The 19,987-nt window shown below is 37.7% G+C and overlaps 1 protein-coding gene across 8 annotated transcripts in view; it reads left to right on the top strand.

Moving 5' to 3' along the window:
* Positions 1-519: 519 nt before the first annotated feature.
* Positions 520-19,987, top strand: part of LOC116245945 (DNA polymerase delta catalytic subunit) — a 92,516-nt gene continuing 73,048 nt past the window's right edge. For 2 of the 8 annotated variants that reach the window (XR_007572331.1, XM_050075666.1), the window contains exons 1-12: positions 526-898; positions 1,014-1,124; positions 3,455-3,561; positions 3,653-3,812; positions 6,008-6,203; positions 6,307-6,442; positions 6,751-6,888; positions 7,135-7,212; positions 7,394-7,485; positions 14,218-14,284; positions 14,373-14,444; positions 17,876-17,962. Coding sequence is in view for 3 of the 8 variants with exons in the window: in XM_050075666.1 (XP_049931623.1) it covers positions 613-898; positions 1,014-1,124; positions 3,455-3,561; positions 3,653-3,812; positions 6,008-6,203; positions 6,307-6,442; positions 6,751-6,888; positions 7,135-7,212; positions 7,394-7,485; positions 14,218-14,284; positions 14,373-14,444; positions 17,876-17,962 (1,530 nt within the window). In the remaining 5 variants the exon portion in view is untranslated. Of the gene's footprint in view, positions 899-1,013; positions 1,125-3,454; positions 3,562-3,652; positions 3,813-6,007; positions 6,204-6,306; positions 6,443-6,750; positions 6,889-7,134; positions 7,213-7,393; positions 7,486-14,217; positions 14,285-14,372; positions 14,445-17,875; positions 17,963-19,987 lie in introns of all 8 variants that reach the window. The other 6 variants (XR_007572335.1, XR_007572334.1, XR_007572333.1 and 3 more) reach the window with 6 other exon arrangements.

Here is a 19,987-nt window from a genome sequence, read left to right as displayed (position 1 = left end):
GACTTGAAAAATCCGAGCCCGAGCAGGCTGGCCCGATAAATTATCGGCCGGCTCAGGTCCCTTTTTTTCAAGCCCACGTAGAGTTGGGCTAAGTACCGGTACCGGCGGCTGCCAGGCCCAATGTCCAACCTTATTTGAGATTGGATTGATATAATTGTTGACTCAAAACCCGTATCAGTCTTGGGTTCCTTCTGAATTATGGATTCAAGTCCGGGTCCACCGATTCTCATGTAAGTATTGTGCTTGAGCTTTAGTGAATGACCGGTTCGGGTATGAGTCAAACGGGTCAAGTCTGGATTAGACGGGGCATTTAGTCAGGCCGAAAGAGCAGGGTCTAAGGTAGGCCCGCTTACAAACCGGTCGGATCCAGGACGGGTTCACGATCGAGTCCGTCGGGTGGGTTCGGGTCTATATTCGGGGAAGACGTGGCCCGACCCGTTGCCACCCATGAGGTCATCACCCCGCCGAAACGCATCGAAAAGAGCCCTTGTCCGCAAAGGCCACGCTATAAAACGGCGATATTTGGCGGGAAATCTCTCCCTCTCCCTGTACCAGTACCAGTTGGAGTGGGGAACCAACCAAGGCGAAGAAGGAAGAAAGGGAGGAGGAACGATGGAGAAGAACAAGAAACGGCCGACGTTCTCGGGGGCACCTCAGAACCCTACATCGAAGAAGCCCTTCGATCCCAGAGGGGGAGGGATGGGAGTGGGGGGAGGGGCGCCCCCTCCACCGGTGACGGAGGACGAGGAAATGGCTGACGAGGACGTGTTCCTCGAGGAAACCCTAATCCGGGACGAGGAGCTTCAGGAATCCGGCGTCGAGGGTCTTGCTGCTCGCCTTGCCAAGTGGAACCGCCCTCCTCTCGACCCTGACTTCCTCTCCACCAACAAGAGCATCGGTATGTTTGGTACCTTTTCGCTTCGTTTTCTGGCAAGAGGATTTAAAGGATTAGCCATTTGAGGTGTATGTGATCTTAATTTGTTGTTTCTTTGGCTTGGGGCTTTGCGTTCCAGTGTTTCAGCAGCTGGAGATTGATTACATCATTGGGGAGAATGACAAGGAGCTTCTGCCGAATTCTGTTGGCCCGGCTGCCGTGCTTCGGATTTTTGGGGTCACGAGAGAAGGTTGGGTTTCCTTTCATTTGATTTATTATTTGCTTCCAATTGGTACGAGTTTTAGTTCAAGTTACTTTAGTTCATGGTTTTGTTGCTGTAGTATCTATTTGTTTGTTTCAGTTGACCTCTTCTAAATGATGTCATTGTTTGTAGTAAGGGACATGAAGCTGCGTTTGTGTCGTTTGATGCTTTTTTTTTGTTTGTTGATCTGACTGAGGTTATTTTTCGAATCATTTACTAAAACAGGCAAATTTTGAAGCATAGCGTGCACTAATTTAGATTGTCTATCTTGTTTACTTACTTCTCCTTTTAGTTGTCATGGAAGCTGAACCTCCTCCATTTCAATGTCGATTTTCCAGAACAACAAGATGGCAACTGCTTGCAATCGTGTTTATTGCAATCGGGAGCTGGAATTTTGCGTATTTGTTTATTTATGGAAAACTTCGTCAGTTGTTAGGTATTCTGTTTATTTTTCTCAAAATTATTAGTAACTAAACAAAGCCAACTTTCTGTGATTTGAATCGGGTGACTAATTTATTCTTTCCATGCATTGTTACAGCAGTAAGATAATTGCAAATTTTAGAAGATAAGTGCATGTGATAGCAGTTTTTTCCCTTCTTTAGTGCAAAAACAAACACTCGTTGAAGCGAAGAATGTGTGCCCATGTATATGCATGCATAATAGGAAACAACTACTGCAAAATATGACTGAATGCTGATTTCTCTTTTGAAGGCCTGAGTTGTATCAATGAAGGGCATTGGACCACGTGTTACAGATCTATCTGTAGAAACATATGCATGTATATTTCCGTGTTTGCAATCTTTTGAAGGCAAAATTGTAATCAAGTTTGTATAACCATAAGTCACAGTGCACACACACACACTTATTCTGTCTATGTGTACAAGTATGCAACACATGTGCATATATTAAACTCCTTTTTTAGTTGGCAAAGTAGGATTACACGGACCTGTACTGGTACTTACTAACGTATATATTATTAAGGGAAGGAAACTAATGTGGAGGTTTATTCTTCTAGAGAAACGGAGGTTGTTCATTATAGGGTCTCTTTCCAGTTACAAAGCTATATCACATCGGTGCTTCTAAAGATCTGCTGCACCTACGTCGACACGACTCGGGTGCTGGTGCAGCTCTGATGTAGCATGTCCGCTGTGGTCAGCTGAACTAGGCCAAAACTGACCATTTTAGATGCAAACCTAACTAAATTAGCCCTAGGACAAATGTTTATACTTTATAGTGACTAAAATGTAAATATAGATAAAGAAGACTATTAAACAGTTAGTTATATGTCTTATCTTAGTTAACAGTTATATATATATATATATATATATATATATATATATATATAACCAGACCACTTGGGTAAGGGATAAAAACCAGACTTCTTAAATTCCTATTAAAAAGTGTTTTAAATAAGATGTGAACCTTCTAATGTGTTTATAAACACTAATTTAATATAAATCATGCATTAATTCAAGCCATTTTTTGCAAACATAATTGATTTTTATACTATCAAAATTTTGATGTTATAAGAGCCGTTAGTTTTTTTACTATTAAAAAAACATTATTTAAGTAAGAAAATGACTAACTTAATATATATTTTTCATCAAATCACTCTTAAGATCATATCCATAAGGTTGGATTGCAAAAAAAAAAAAATTTTTTTTTAATAGGTTTGTTTTTGTCTCTTACCCAAGTGGTATGGCTTTTACTTTTTACCAACTTTCCTCTCTCTCTCTCTCTATACACACACACACACACACATTGCCGTACCCACACCTAAATTTGTTTGAAAATTGCTTTGTCTGCACTGCATCCTGTACCTGTGTGACATAGTTAGAAAGCTTTAGTTAACCCAATGAAATGTTGCTAGAGTGAGATCTCGTATTAGCAACATGCATTTTCACCACATCAAAACTAAGTGCCAAGTCTTTACATTTTACCCAGCCATTTAAAAGCCTGGCCCTGTTGCACAAGATTCTTAGCAGTCCTGCTGCCATACCTCTTTTAGATGCCTGCATTAAGTTTTTAGGACGATGCACATAAACATTATCTGGGTGATAGCATCTAGGGCAGTATATATGTGTACACACACCCACACAAGGATTTGTATGTGCTGAATTCTGTGAAGAGATGGTTTCTTGTACTTGATTTTCCAGAATCTGGTGTATGCTTTAGCCCATATTATTATCAAAGTGGTTTATGACATTTCTCTTGAGGTATAGCTGGAGGAATTTTTTGTTGGATCCGACCTCCTAATTTTTTCCTTTCTATTTTGATACAAATCGAATGTGTTAGTGATCTACTTATGCTTGACGCAGGTCACAGTGTTTGTTGTCATGTTCATGGATTTGAGCCATATTTCTACATAAGCTGTCCCGATGGAATGGGCCCTGATGACATCTCTAAGTTTCACCAGATCCTGGAAGTAATTTCCGTTTTTCTGCTATAGCATTTTATTATAGTTCTACCTCTAGATTAATTCAGGGTGGTTTAATATAACTGCTGTCTTGCTACAGGGAAGAATGAAAGAAGCTAATAGAAACAGTAAGGTGCCAAGATTCATTATGCGTATAGAGATTGTACAGAAGAGGAGCATAATGTATTACCAAGAGCAGAAATCTCATGCTTTCCTCAAAATTGTTGTTGCATTACCAACCATTGTTGCTAGCTGCCGTGGTAAGTTTCCGAAATAGTGAGTCTTGTCCGTACTTCCTTAGTTTGTTGGGCTGATATTCTTGTCTCCCTTGGATAAATATCTAGGAGTGTTACTTAAGTTATTGAAATCTGTATTTTGTATATCATTTGAAAATCCCTCTACCTGAATAACCTGGTAAATGTCCTAAAATATTGAGTACAAATTGTGGCTCGTTAAGGTATGGTGTGTCCTTTCTAAAGGATGTGCCGTCCCAAGATGTAGAGAAGGCCAGAATCTGGAGCATTCATGGGTGCTTTATTCAAGTTCATGTCTTCGTGAAGTTCCTGATTGTGCTAAAGGTTACTTAAGGGGCTTGTCTAATTGAGGTTTTGATGAAAGCAGCCAACATGAGATGAGAGATAACATGATGCATTTGGTGCAGGTGTCTTGTGGTTTACTAAGTGACATTTTCTTAGTCCCTGTAATCTTAGCCAGTTGTTCTTGATTGCTACAAGATTAAGTTAGTCTTTTATAATAGCCTTGTAATTAGATCTATTAGCTCAAACAAAACAATGGTTACTTCATTCAGAGCTAAGGAGAAGCCTGTGAAGAACTGCTTGTTGAGTGCACATGAAACTTGTCCCCTTTTGACTCTGTTGATCTTTTAGTGAGTGGATTGAACTGAACAGAAATTTAAACGATGGCTGAAGGAAGTTCTCCTGTACTTCTAATGGTTGGCGTTTGAAAACTCTATTGAGAATTCACCTGAGATGTAGGCATCAGAGGAGCTGGTAAGGGATAGCTTGTGGCAGATTGTTATCTATATTCTGGACTTTATGTGTTTCATCAAGTGTTAAAGGGACACTCTTTTCTTGCTGTAAAGCCTATCTGCATTGTACTTCAGGGCACATTCATATCAACATGATACAGTTGTTTGGAATCCGGCTCTAATGATAATCATAGTGATCTCTTGTGTTTAGTTCCCTTTTAAGAGAATTTGCAAGCTAGCTTCATCAGATATGTGGTCTTATATATATTAAATTGGTTAGTATTTATTCTTTATGTTGGGGCAAAACAACCCAATTACTATGATCTCCGCATGGACAATGTCATCATGTCATAATTCCTGGCCATGCTACTTTATGAACTTACATAAAATTAATGATGATGAACCTCCTTTACACGATGACAAATGGTTTTTCTATGTTTTTGGAGCCAGTTGGCTGCATCACATTGATATGATCCACATGTAGGAACTAGGAACATGCCCGATAAGATAGATTAAACATTAAAATCTCGTCATCTATGTGACATAAAGCTGAGATGTTGCATCTTTCAGACCTTTGTCTTGGTTTTGTAATCTAAGGTATTAAATGGCTTGTCAACTTGTTCTGCTTAATTTATGTAGAGATTGAACAATTGTTAATTTTGTATTTATGTAATTCAAAGATAAAAAATTCTAGAAATAAATTAATGATGCATTTTATGAAGGACAGACACATTAGTAAAGTCATGAAACCTAACAGTTACATCAACCAGACTTTTGGATTGGCATGCAAAGGTATGATCTGCAAACATTAATTTCTAGAGACATTGCACGTGTTCATCTTATCTGATTTGCTAGAAGACAAGTACGATCTGTAATTTGTAGAAGGGCGTGTCGACCTGCATGTGAATGCTGATAAGCATTTTTATTTTTCCTTTCCTAGTGGAAGTGTGAAACAGGGAATTTCATAAGCATTTTCTTTCTGACATGCTGGAGCCAAAATTTACCTGTTTGTGATATCTTGAATTTCTCTGCTTATTACAATTTCTTTTGGCACTTAAAGTAAAATTTTTCTTGCTTGTGAGTTGTGACATCCTGAATTTTCCTGCTTATGAATTCTGAACTGATTGTTATCAGTGGTGCTATGTACTCTCCATGGACTTAGTTTTTTAACAAAGTTGAAGAAATCCTTACCCTGCTATTTTTAGTAGATAGCTGATAAGTAACCCCTGCACCTAGAAGCATTTCAGGATTTTATATTTTCTTCTGGTTGGGAACTAAGTTGCATCATATGGTAACCATATCAATTATATCAGTGGTGATTTCTTTTTTAGATACCTTTTGAGTTTTCTAGGTAATCTCTTGAATTTCTTGTTTTCTTTTTCAATTTTCAGTTTCTCCTTTTTCTTTTTCTGGTAGCAAATAAATAAATCATTTTGGCTTTGGGCTAACTTGCATCATATTCAACAGGTATCTTGGAGAGGGGCATACAAGTTGATGGACTTGGTTTAAAAAGCTTCACCACTTATGAAAGTAATGTGCTTTTTGCCCTTCGATTTATGATTGACTGTAACATTGTTGGTGGTAACTGGATTGAAGTCCCTCCTGGGAGGTACAGAAGAAGTGTGCGATGTATGACATACTGTCAGCTTGAAGTTCACTGCCTGTATCCTCATCAGAAAGTGATTTATATTTTTAGCATAAGGGTTTTCTATATAAAGTTGCTTTATTGTCAAATAACATTTTGCTTCCTTAATATTTAATCATAGGTATTCTGAATTGATCAGCCATGCTCCAGAAGGGGAATTCTCCAAAATGGCTCCATTTAGGATTTTAAGTGTGGATATTGAGTGTGCAGGTCGCAAGGGACTCTTCCCGGAGCCTACTCATGATCCAGTTATTCAGGTTTAGTTTCATCTGTTAGTAGTTATTGCGTCATTTTTGAATCCTGACTTTTCTGTACATTCCATTTATTTTCTTTGATGGCTTTGAATCGTTTGATAAAAAGGTGGAAATGTGAGCATCACTAGTTAATAACTTAAGAAACTGTTCCTGAATGCTTAAATTGGAAACAGATAAACCAAAGCCAAGGTTTTATAACTTCGATTTTGAATTCTTCCCCATCTTAGAAACAAGTTTTATTTTAACAAGCCTGCTTCCTAGTAGTTTTCTTATTCTATGGTACTTACATTTACTTGGTATTAATTTTTAAGGTGGCAAATCTAGTCACGCTGCAAGGTGAAGATCATCCTTTTATACGTAATGTGATGACTCTTAAGTCATGTTCTCCAATAGTTGGGGTTGATGTAATGTCGTTTGACACAGAAAGAGAAGTATTGTTAGCTTGGAGGGTAAGTGTTACCTTTTCTGAATGTGAGTAGTTGGCCAAGTTTTTGTTGTTTTTTAAACTTTCTGCTGCAATGGAAATGCCTACTTTAAAGTCTAAATGAAGGCAACTGCTGATTAATGAGCAGCTACAAGATCTACAGTGTTCTGCAATATTTATGGACAAAAAGAAACTCGTATATATATGCACTGTTGTCGTTCTTAGTCTGATTTGTCTTTTGGTCCATTTGATTTGGAAAATAAATTGGCAGGATTTTGTTCGTGAAGTTGATCCTGACATTATAATTGGATATAACATCTGCAAGTTTGATCTGCCTTACCTCATTGAGGTCTGTCTCTGTCTCTGTCTCTCTATCTCCAACCACCACCCCACCCACTAGTTTGATCTAGCAAACTACCACACTCAGAAGGAACATATAAGTTCAATTGATTAAAACTAGTATTATGTGCCTTCATTGATGTCCTCAGCATGCAAGAACTTACCCAGGTTGTTAATAATTAATTGTATAGAGGGCAGACGCCTTGAAGATTGCTGAATTTCCTATTCTGGGCCGCATCAGAAATAGTAGAGTTCGTATGAAGGACACTACCTTCTCCTCAAGGTTAGATATAATCAACTTGGTGGAATTCGTGCTTGTGCTCACTCTTTGGTCTGTACTAAACACTGGGTTAGATATCTAAAACTATTTCTTTCAAAGTTTTGGGAAAACATCTGAATGTTTTTGTAGAAATACGAACAAGACGAAGAAGAAGAGAAACAATGATCACGATGTAACGTGGAAAACCCTCAACACGAGGGAGAAAAAACCACGAATGAGGAGGAGTTGGTGCCCACTAGCAGCCAGACTCTCTCTCTCTAAAGATTATCATTAACTCATAAGGATTAGGGTTACATGACTTAAGTAGAGCCCAAAACGGGCTACAAGGCGGGTCGGGTATGGATCCGGACCCGAAACCCACAATCTATCAACACTCCCCCTCAAGTTGGGCGTACATATCAAACATGCCCAACTTGGATACATTCCTCTCAAATGAAGCTGAAGGAAGAGCTTTCGTCAGAACATCAGCAGTTTGGTCTTCAGACTTCATGTAAGGTAAGATCAACTCTTTCGCATCAATCCTTTCCCGAATGAAGTGACGATCAATTTCAACATGTTTTGTTCTGTCGTGAAGTACAGGATTGTTGGCTAAGTTGATTGCAGACTTGTTATCACAATACATCTTCATAGGTCCTTCAATCTCTATTCCAATGTCAGTCAACAATATCTTCAACCATAATAACTCTGACACTCCCATAGCAACTGCCCTATATTCTGCCTCTGCACTGGATCTAGAGCAAACATCCTGTCTCTTGCTCCTCCATACAACAAGGTTTCCTCCCAAGTAGACACAGTACCCTGTAGTGGATCGTCTGGTATCACCACAACCTGCCCAATCCGCATCAGAATAGCCCTCGATTTCCACAGTCTCTTGTTTCACATACAGGAGTCCCTTACCAGGATTTTTCTTCAGGTAGCATAGCACTCTGTCCACAGCCTTCAGATGTGCATCGGTTGGCGCATGCATGAATTGGCTCAAGACATTCACCACAAAGGTGATAACAGGTCTCGTGAGGGTAAGATAAATTAGCTTCCCAACCAAACGTTGATATCTTCCCTTGTCTTCTTCACAGAGAGGCTCTCCATCTCTGAGACTCAACTTGTGCCCAGTGTCAAAAGGGGTAGGAGTAGGTCTACATCCCAATTTACCAGTTTCTTCCAGCAGGTCTAATGTATATTTCCTTTGGTTTAGTACAAGACCAGTACTAGACCTAGCAACCTCCATACCAAGAAAATACCTTAGTTTTCCAAGATCTTTGAGGTCGAATTCTGTAGCCAGTAACCCTTTTAGCTTGATAATCTCTTCCTCATCATCTCCAGTAACAATCATGTCATCTACGTAGACGAGCAGGAGAGTAACCTTGCTCTCCTTCTTCTTCACAAACAGAGTGTGATCTCCATTTCCTTGTTTGTATCCTTTTTGCGTAGGGGAGTATCCAACAAAGACACCTTTGATAGACCTAGGATCAAGTTTCTTGACATTTGGACTGTGATCATGGAGAAAACATACACAACCAAAAACACGAGGAGGAAGAGGAAATGGTGGACGACTGCCAGGAAGCAACGAGTGGGGAGTCCTACCATTCAAAACACGACTGGGCATGCGGTTAATAAGATAGGCACTAGTAAGAACTGCATCACCCCAATAGTGTTTAGGAAGATTTCTCTGAAACAAAAGAGCCCTGGTGACATTAAGAAGTTGACGATTTTTCCTTTCAGCTACCCCATTTTGAGGGGGGGTGTAACTACAGGATGTCTCGTGAACAATCCCCCGTTGTCTAAGAAACTCCTCAACAGGCCGACACATGTACTCACGGGCATTATCGGACCTGAAAGTTTTAACATTCGCACCATACTGGGTATGCACAAGAAGAATAAATGTCTCGATGATTCGAGGAACCTCGCTGCGGTCTTTTAACAAGTATATAAATGTAGCACGAGAGAAATCATCAATGAAAGTGATAAAATACTGGAAACCTTGACGGGTATGAATGCCCGAAGGTCCCCATACATCAGAGTGAATCAGAGAAAAAGCTTCATTAGCACAACTAGAAGAAAGAGGGTACGAAGCCCTCACATGTTTGGCAAACTGACAAACATCACAAGAAATGGAAGACACATCAAAGGAGGAACACAAGTCTGGAAACAAATGTTTCAAAATCCCAAAAGGTAAATGCCCAAAACGTTCATGCCAGTACATAAAAGACTGAAGACAATCTTCTCTTCTCTTATCTGTCTTGCGGATCGCTGTCAACAGAGCAGTAGCCACACGTATGGGAAGACGATATAATCCATCAGAAGCTAAACCAATCCCAATCCTCTTCCCTGTCACCAAGTCCTGCAAAACACAACGATCGGCAGAGAATATAAGTTCACAATTCAATTCTTTAGTAAGTCTACTGACTGATAAGAGATTTAAAGGAAACTGGGGAACATGTAAAGCGCCCTGCACATGAAATTTGTCCAACAAGGACAGAGTGCCTTCGCCTGCCACACAGGTAGAGGAACCATCTGCAAGAGAAACACGTTCCCTTCCCGAGGACAACTTATACTCATGAAACAATTTTGGGTTACCTGTCATGTGATGAGTAGCACCACTATCGACAATCCATTCCCCCACAGAAGAGTTACCTTGATTGCCAATAGCTGCAAGAGCATGATTAGCTGTAGTTCCCTCTGAGGTCTCAGTCTTGTTGACCTCGAGCCTGCCCAAATAAGCCCTTAGTTCACGAAGCTGGTCAGCAGAAATGGAGACTTTTTCTCCACTAGAGGCTTGCACCTCAGACACGGACGTTCTCCCAGTCAAAGATCTCCCTCTGTTCCCCTTCTTTTCTGGATGAAGATCCCAGCAATAATCCACAGTGTGACCTGTCTTCTTGCAGTGAGTGCACCGGCGAAGAGACCTAGATGGGCCGCCAGGACCACGACTCACGAGAGCAGATCTCTCGTTATAGGGCACAAGTTCCCTCTTCCCTTCTTTTGTAACAAGCCTTCGCTGTTCTTCCGCTTCAACACAGGAGTACACATCTTCAATACTGGACACCTCCCCTGAATTCAAAATCTGACTTCGAACACCTTCAAACTCATCATTTAAACCTGCTAAAAATAGGAACACCCTGTTTTCCCATTCATGAGCAACATAGAGCGCCTGATCATGGGGACAATGCCAAGGAATATCAGAATGATAGTCAAGCTCTTCCCACTTGGCTTTCAAAGCCCCATAGTACTCTGCAACAGACGAGGTCCCTTGTCGAATGCCATAGACTGTCTTCATTACTTGGTAAGTACGAATTGCGGTCTTCTTTTGGCCATACATTTGCTCGAGGACCACCCACATGTCTCTAGCAGTCTTCTTCCGAAGGATAAGGGGCTGAATATCGGCGGAAACGGAATTGACAATCCAAGTTTTCACTTGATTATCCTCAAGAAACCAAGTATGCCACACATCACTTGTTCTTGCTGGTTCGGGGTTGCTCCCATCAATATAGGCCATGCGACCACGGCCAGCAATCCCCATGGTCATAGCAGGCGACCACGAGAAATAATTATCCTTGGTGAGGCGAAGAGTGATGACCTGCATGGGAACATTCTCCGTTCTAAAAGCCCCTATTTCAGTGGGATTGGTGTTGACGGTTGACGAGGAAGAGGCTGCCATAATCACAGACCAGTAGGCAGCAAGGGCAGCAAGAAGCAATCACACGATACAACACCAAAAAACGGACAGAGAGCAGGAAACAGAACCAGGCAAAGCGGCGCGGCGCTGGGCGGGAACAGACCAGGCAGTCGGCGCGGCGCTGGGCGGAAACAGACCAGGCAGAGCGGCACGGCGCCGGAAAAGGACACGGCGTTGGGCGGAAAAAGACAGCCGCTGGACAGGTCGTCGTTTGGGCAGGCCGACGCTGGGCGGAAGCGGCTGCGCTAACCAGGGCGTCGCTGGTCCGGTTGTCGCTAGGCGGAGACGGCGGAATCCTGATCGGCGTTGATCAGGGCGGCGCTGGGCGGAGACGGCGGCGGGGTGACAGACGACGCTCGGGCACGAGCGTCGGGCACGGGCGAGACGATGAACAGTGTCGGGCGATTCTCCTCTAACACGGGCAAAAGACAACCAAAAACGCCGGAACTTCACGGCTCTGATACCATGTAGAAATACGAACAAGACGAAGAAGAAGAGAAACAATGATCACGATGTAACGTGGAAAACCCTCAACACGAGGGAGAAAAAACCACGAATGAGGAGGAGTTGGTGCCCACTAGCAGCCAGACTCTCTCTCTCTAAAGATTATCATTAACTCATAAGGATTAGGGTTACATGACTTAAGTAGAGCCCAAAACGGGCTACAAGGCGGGTCGGGTATGGATCCGGACCCGAAACCCACAATCTATCAACAGTTTTGTTGTTCGAATGCTTGCCAGAATATGTTAGTATATGAGTAAATGTTTCCTTTGTTTTTCCTTCTAACTGTTTTATTGCTTGAATCTGGGTTGTGAAATAATGTGGATTCCAAATTTGTTCAATGAATAGATTCTCTTTGTGTGTCTGTGCGTGTGTATGTGTATATTCTGTTTTAACCCTTTACCTCTTAATGAAAAATTAAACAATGCATGCTGATAAACTCTATTCAACCTCTAAAAACAATGCATGCTGATGAACTCTATTCAACCTCTAATTAGTCCTTGGCTAGGTCAACTGGATTAGTTGACATTCAGTGGATTAGAGAGGCCTAATTAATTATATGTCTAGGTTTGATTGCATAACTAGTTTGTTGACTGGTCGCACACTATGTCACAGGTTTGGGTTTCAGGTGTGGTGATTTTCAAAAACCTTGGGTGTGGATGCTGTGACTTTTAAATACAAAAATTGTTCACAAATAACAAAATTATCAGTTTATAATTAGCAAGGTATCATTCTATCAATCATTTCATGGAAAACCAACAAATTGTTACATAATCAAGTAATGGAGTTCTTAGTTCATAGTTCATACTTCTTTAGAATCATAGTCATGACCTATGTCACATAGGTGTGGGGTGCGGGTGCTAGTGTGGCACATCTCAAAAAATTTAGGTGCGGCGGTGTGGCAGGGTATTTATTATTATTATTATTATTAATTTATTATTATAATATATATTATATATAATATATGACAAAAAATTGTCTATAAACCACAAAATTATCAAATAACGAAATAAAAATTGCAATTTGCTAATCATGATATCATTATCAAACATCAGTTCAACAAGAAATATACTTTAGTTTTGAGTTCACAGTTCATATAGTCATACCTCATCCATCATCAATCAGAGTTGCATTCTAGACTTCCAGTTCCACCAATATCTTGATTTCAGTGCTTTCAGCGATATCATCATCATCAAACTCCTCAGAAGGAATAACAGGATCAGCTAAATCCATGTTAGTAGTATATAAATTGCGTTCTCTATCGAATTCAAATTCATGTGGATTTACATCTCAATATTGAGATGATCCACAACTGCATTTTATTAAAGGTGAAAGTTAAACAATAAAAAATATTTACCACAAAAATATTTACAAACAACTATCTTAAAAATTCAACGTTTTCATATTCTTTAGAGTCTTAGACCATACCCACAAATATCATTCTAAGGTTTTACTGATAAAATTTTTTAAATAATTTTCGGCAACATTTTTTGGGAAAAACTCAGGAAAATCTTGCAATTTAAAAAAATGAAGAAAAATCCTAAACGTTAGGTAAAGTTAAAACTTAAAACAAAAGAGAAATTAATAGGAGGACATAAGAAATACATATGTAAAATGATTAAAATAATGTTTAATGGTGATAAATAATTTAATCTATGTTTGAAGTTTAAACCTTGATGATATTAATATTTAAAAAAAGAAAAGTGAAAAAACAGAAAAGTGTTAAAAAACAGAAAAATGCAAGAAATATTTACTTTCACCCGTTTTTTTAAAAATGTATGTTTTTTCGCATTCCTTTTTTCTTTTTTGTCTTCTTTAACGTTTAATCATATATATATACATATATTTATATATTTTAAAAAGTGCTACATATGTGGCTTTGATGTAGACCCATCAACCGTTATCACATGCAAGGTACTGAAATTAATTTGTGGGCAACTTTGAGTGTCTGTTCATCCATAAAGAATAATTGATACACCAATTAACTTTTTTAAATTAAGATTTCTTTTTAACAGTTGATGTTTGTGGTCTTTCTAAACTTGGAGGCAGATATCTAGACAATTTGCAGTTTTCAGGTGCGGTTATTAAATCTTTCCAATAAGGACTTATTGTTATATTGGGAGGAATGCAGCTGGAGAAAAAGAATTTTCCTATTTTTTTCTAAAATTTCAGAACGTAGTAAATATATGTTTCTTTTCTTTACATGTTTATTATGTTTAAATAAGGTTTTCCTTTATGTTCTTAAATTTATTTATTTTTTGCGTGTTTACTATATTTTTAGTGACCTTTGCTGCTGGCATGGCCAACACTTATATAGGAATGTGTTTAATGTGCACTATAGAAACTCTAAGAACTATGTCTACTTTGTGCATCTATGGAACTCGTTGAACTTTGGTCCATAAAACAGTTGTTTTACATCTGGACTTTCTCATGGAGCTTATCTGTACTTATGAATTTGATGGATGAAGTGTACTTTGTGTTTCTTTTGAAGGATATAAAAAAAAAATCCAAATAGTGCTATTGCATTTGTTCTTACTGTGTCCGGTGCATTATATGTGCAGGCAATATGGTACTCGTGAAAGTAAAGAAGTGGCTATTGAAGGGAGAGTGCAATTTGATTTGCTTCAGGTTGGATGAATTTTGAAACTTCTGTGCATTTAACATGTTGTATAACATTGAATTTCTGCTAGTTTTACCAATTAAACATATCTTTCAGGCTATGCAAAGAGATTACAAATTGAGTTCATATTCACTGAATTCTGTGTCGGCACATTTCCTTTCGGAACAGGTGAACAAAGATGTGTCTAATATTCTTTGTGCATGTGCACTTATTTCTTAGAACATCTGGATATTCCTGCACAATCTCTTTGTATATGTTTTATTCTTTACTGAATTGTTAAACTTGGTCTAGAAAATATAAATTATGCAGTTGCTTGTGGCTGTAAAAATATATATAAATTCTGATTACGCTCAAAATCTAACAACATGCACTTAGTATGGCTGCAACAAGAAAAAATGCACTAAGGCACAAAAAAATATATTTCACAACAGATAGCTTGAGAGAACTAGGTGGTCCCGTTTAAGAAGGAAATCTAGCTGTTGGAGGCTTTCCAATGGCCAGATTGAGGGGGTCTAGTAGATCTATGAGATCTAAGTATGGTTTGAGAGTCAGTATCTGAGATTCTGAAGTGATTAGTTCTCTGGTCAGCTAAAGGTCATCTATAAAAGTATCATTACGTATATAAGAATTATCATCCGAAGTCGGCAGTTCATAAAGAAAGGCGTACTCTTGCTCCTGTTTTAATCCACCCTTTCCATTTGCAATTGTTAGCTTGAATGACGAAGCTCCCTTTGAATTCACTTAGACTCTGAAGGCATTCCTTCAGAGTCCATGTTTCCGCTGTGTTTGGACTTGAGAACTTCCAAGTAACCTAACATTATTGGGTAAAAAATTAGCCGGTCTAGTTAATTCTGACCATTTAATCCATGATTGATCATTTGACAAGTAGATAATAGGTTGAGATTTTATTTTGGGATGTACCTAACATTTGAAATTTTAAAAAGTTTTGAATTTTCAAATACAATTTCAATATTTATAGTAGTTGATAAGGACATTTCAATCACTGTGAGAACAAAAGAGGGACTTGATTAAGTTTTGCATTTGCATGGAAGGCCTCATTAGGGGTCATATGAAAAATGGTCCTGATTCTAAGAGTCAATTGAACATACCGGGAGCAGTTGAGGCAACAATGGTGCCCATGGTGGAGGTGCTTCCTTTAAGTAGAAGTTCAAGAACATTGACCAGTTGAGGTTGTAGAGCTTCTACAAATTGGGAGAAAGACATGGATCATATAGAACTGTTCCTGTTCCTTGACCACCATTGCTCCTTCTCAAATCTCTTCAATTTGGGAAAGTTGATTTTATATGTCAAACTTAATGGCAATTGTAACAAATAATTTTTTATTTGATTTTCTGGTTTGCTTTTCAAAATGTTTTTGGTTTAGTTGTTAAGCGAGACAAGGCTTGCCTAGCCAAAAACAGCAACTTTTTTTTTTTCTCTTTTGGTTTTTTAGTTATGTTAGCCATTACATTATAAAGTTATGTACTTACAGACTGAACTGTAAGCTTCTATTCCAAGTAAAACTTGAAAAGTTGTTCTGTTCTGTTTTAATTGAATGATTATACTTCGTAAGTAACGCCAAAAAGTAAAACATAAAAAACTGTTCTGTTCTTGTTTACATGACAGATTAACAGTACATTTCCAGCTTGTTTACATACTGGAAAACTGTGCTGTTCTGTTCTAACTGATGCCTTAATTCGATACACAAAAGAAAACACATCATTCTTATTTACATACTGCACAATGCTTGCATTTCTTATAGACTATTTCATTTGAATCATTTCAAACGAAAATCATATCAAATCAGTACATATAATATACATTACAAGTTTACAACAGATCGTACATATAACATATAATATAATATAACACATGAAACACCCTCACACATGAGAAAATAAATCTGTATTCAGGTTGCAAAAGTGAGGTCTTCACTTATTTTTTCTTTTTACTAGACATGCATTAAACAAGAAAAACTGGGTGGCCTTTTTACCATATTTTAACATGGGTAAGGAGGCTGGGATAGGTTCCACAAAATATGTTTTAGAGCACATAAGATATGTACAGAAATTCATTGGTTTTATAGAATGTGTACTTAGCATATGGCTGGAACTTCCACTTGATGAGTTGATATAGAATATGTAATTAACGTACAACAAACTGTACTTAAAGAACAGATGATATACCTTTATATAATATAAATATATATGGTATAACAGCGTATAATAAAATTACAGGATCTAATTTGAAGGGAAGGTGACTTTTCACCTTTCTATGGACTAGGCGCCAGCCTAACACCGGTCGCCTAAGTGATGGACATAGGCGACAGGTGTGGACTCACACCTAGGCGTGGACTAGTCCATGCCTTAACACCTAAGATTTGTGGTGTGTGCAAAGTGCAAACACAAGAGTAGAAATTTTTTAGCAGTGGTTTTGTCTATTTCTTGATAGGAATGCCATTTTCCTTCTCTTTTTTCCTTTCATTTCTTTTAATTGTTTCATATCTTTTATTATCATGGTTTACAAGGTTTCCAAAATTTTTCATTATTATAGCTATAAGTAAATGTGCTTAAATGCTTTGTCTTTTTATTTTCCTTTTTAGTCTTTCTTACGTATTGACTAGGCTTACCGGAAAAATTGGTTTTTGGCTGTTGAGCTTAAGTACTCTCAACCAGTGTTATCTGTATCGCATGATACAAATACAGAATGTATAGGTTGGCAAAATCTGTACGATACACCTGCCCTACACATTTTTGTGTAGGCGTATAGACTGCTACCTTACGATATGGTGTAATTTTTACAAAAGGGGCATGATTCTCCTTTTGATCGTTCCCTTTTTTTTTTTTTTCAAAACCGCCTCTTTTCCTCCATTGCTAACACTTCTAAGAGCTCTGGAAGGGAGTTTTTTTTGCTGGTTTTGGAGAGAAATTGCCAAATTGATCATCGATTTGAAGGACAATCACTGGTTTAAAGGAGATTTGCTAGTGGAAAACCCATTCGTGTTTGGAAAAAGAGGGCTTTGGTATTTATTTTTCTCCATATACAATTTCTCAATTTCAAATTTTACATATATTTTTATTTTTTTTCTAAAGTTTACGATAGGTCTCTATGTATTTTATGAACATATTTGTTTTATTTTCTTAATGTGTTATTAACATATTCTGGCTTATGAATGATGAATCATGGTCATTACGTGTGATGAATTTTTTATATAGAACACTTTTTTTCATGATTGTTCTTGTTTTTTTTTTTAATTTTCTTAGTTTTTCATGAATTAAAAAAATAATTTTATGATAAGTTTACCATACATTATAGTACGTTATAATATGGTGTATAGGTCAGCCCAATCGATAGGCATTACGCTACACCTTTTACTACATTGTTCTCAACCATATTCCACTTGAATGCACACACACACATGGGCATTCACTCAATGATTTCTTTTTCTTTTGTTTACATTTTTTATAAGATATACATGATGCAGTTATTTAATTACATATATGCTAGTATGTGCGCAGATCTGAACTTCAAATTTTCCATTTTTTTATCTTATGGTTTAGAATATCTATGCATATGATTTTACTTTTCACTGGAAACAGAAAGAGGATGTTCACCACTCAATAATTTCTGATCTTCAAAATGGGAATGCAGAGACAAGGAGGCGGCTTGCGGTGTACTGTCTGAAGGCATGTACTTTTCCTCTTACCTTGAATTGCTACCTAGAATTGTTGCTGTCATTCACTTTGTATTTTTGATTCATCAATAGCTTCTTTGTAGTCCTGAACATCTTCAAGTTTGTCTGGCAAATTATTATAGAAATCTGAAGTTTATTTTTCTATTAAACACTGCTTTCCAGTATAATTTAGAAAGTTCTCTTGGTCCCAGTAGGAAAATAAAGCACATTTCATCAGCTTCTTTGCCAGTAATTGTGGTTCCTACCATTGACATTTATCAGATCTCTTAACCTGTGATAGAAACAACATGCATTGAAAACCCACAAGAAGCAAAAGAAAGCATGTAGTTTGTTAGTAATTGACTTTTGTAAATAATAAATGCTGCAGTTAAATTGTTGAAAATATCAAAAAATTTTCAGTTCTCATGATTAGAGTAGTATTTGGAGTGGGACGAAAGTTTGATCCATGAAGGATGAAAAACCATGTCTGCTTGTGGACTCATGCTGTATGTGCGTGGACGTTTGCATGTATAATTGTATATACATTATAAATGAACATCCATTATAATGCATATACATGTATGCATGTGTATGCATCATAGTCACAAATAATGTTTTTGAGTTTTAAATGGCAAGGTTTTTTCTTCGGTATCATACGGCGAACTTGAAAAGACGGGAAAAGTATGGTAAATTTTTAAAAAATTTAAAAAATCCTAAAAATTAGGGAAATATAAAATAAATAAAAAAACTAATAAGTCAATACATGTATGAGTTTTCATATTTGTATATTATATCATTATAATCATAAATATAACATCAACACAATAACCATCAACCAGCACTGTGCACCCAGTGTGCACCTGATTTCTGGTGTAGCAGCAAATTTACATCATGGTCAGCACCCATGTGACAAACCTAGTAATCACGGTGAAGTTCAAAATATGCAGAAAAATTAATGGACATGCTTCAACACGATGTGTGCAGTCCATTTGGAGTCCTTTAACCTACACGAACATGTAATAAGAGAGAGATTGCTAAGAGGAGATATAAACTTTGGGTAAGACCGGAGAAAGAAAATCAAGAATGGAATCTGTTGCCTGCCAAAATGGACTGAATGAGTGGTAGTTGTTTTCTCCAACTCCCATGGCATAACTTGTCTTCTCCAAAAACCCTAGAACGCCAGCTCCTTCCTCCCCAAAGAAATCAATTCAGGTATGATCGATGAAGTCGACTTTTTTTTTAACGTTTGTTTAATTTAAACCTTAGCTGTCAAAGGGGCTAGGCTCACCTAGCCTAAAAAGGTGTCCAAAAGTTGTTGCAATTTTGCTTAGTTGTTTTTAATTCTAAAGTGTTAGCTTTATGTTTTATGTGTTAAGTTAGCAAGTTAGGATTAGTCAAAATCAACTTGTAAAACAGCAGAGGAAAAGTTTAGTGAAGAATAAACCAGATGATAGACTTCTTATTGTAGAACTGAAACTGAGCTCTAAACAATATACATGAAACAGAAAATAATCAAAAATTCAAAATAATACATACTTTGAAATCTGTGCTCTCTACAATGTTGTAAAAAACATATCGTAAGCCGTATTAGTCAGGCCAATAGATACACCGTACTGTAAAGTGTCAAAATTTATTTTTTTAATTTAAAAAATAGAAAAAATAGAGCAAAATCAGATAAATCAAGAAAAATAAAAATATGTTTTTTTAATGAAAAAACATGTTATACATAATGGCATGCTTATTTTAGGTATGAAGTTACTTCTCAAACATTAATGAGTGGTCATAATATCATATAGCAACACAACATGAACTAAGAGGGAGGCAAGTTATATTCCTTTTGAAAATTGCCACAATCTCCCCCTTCTTCAACTATTAGATATGTTCATAAATGAAGAGGGAGTCAAGTTTAAAAAATTATTCTGAAAAAGGGTAGTTTAACACCATATTTTTCAAAATAGACATGTATCGTGCGATACGGGGTGTATCGCCTTGTATCGTACAATACATGCAATACACGTACGATACACCACCTGTTTGC

The sequence above is a fragment of the Nymphaea colorata genome, chromosome 1, assembly GCF_008831285.2.
Source record: "Nymphaea colorata isolate Beijing-Zhang1983 chromosome 1, ASM883128v2, whole genome shotgun sequence".
Classification (NCBI taxonomy): Eukaryota; Viridiplantae; Streptophyta; class Magnoliopsida; order Nymphaeales; family Nymphaeaceae; genus Nymphaea; species Nymphaea colorata.
The sequence above is the reverse complement of the archived record's forward strand: the minus strand, read 5'-3'. Positions and strand labels throughout refer to the sequence as shown.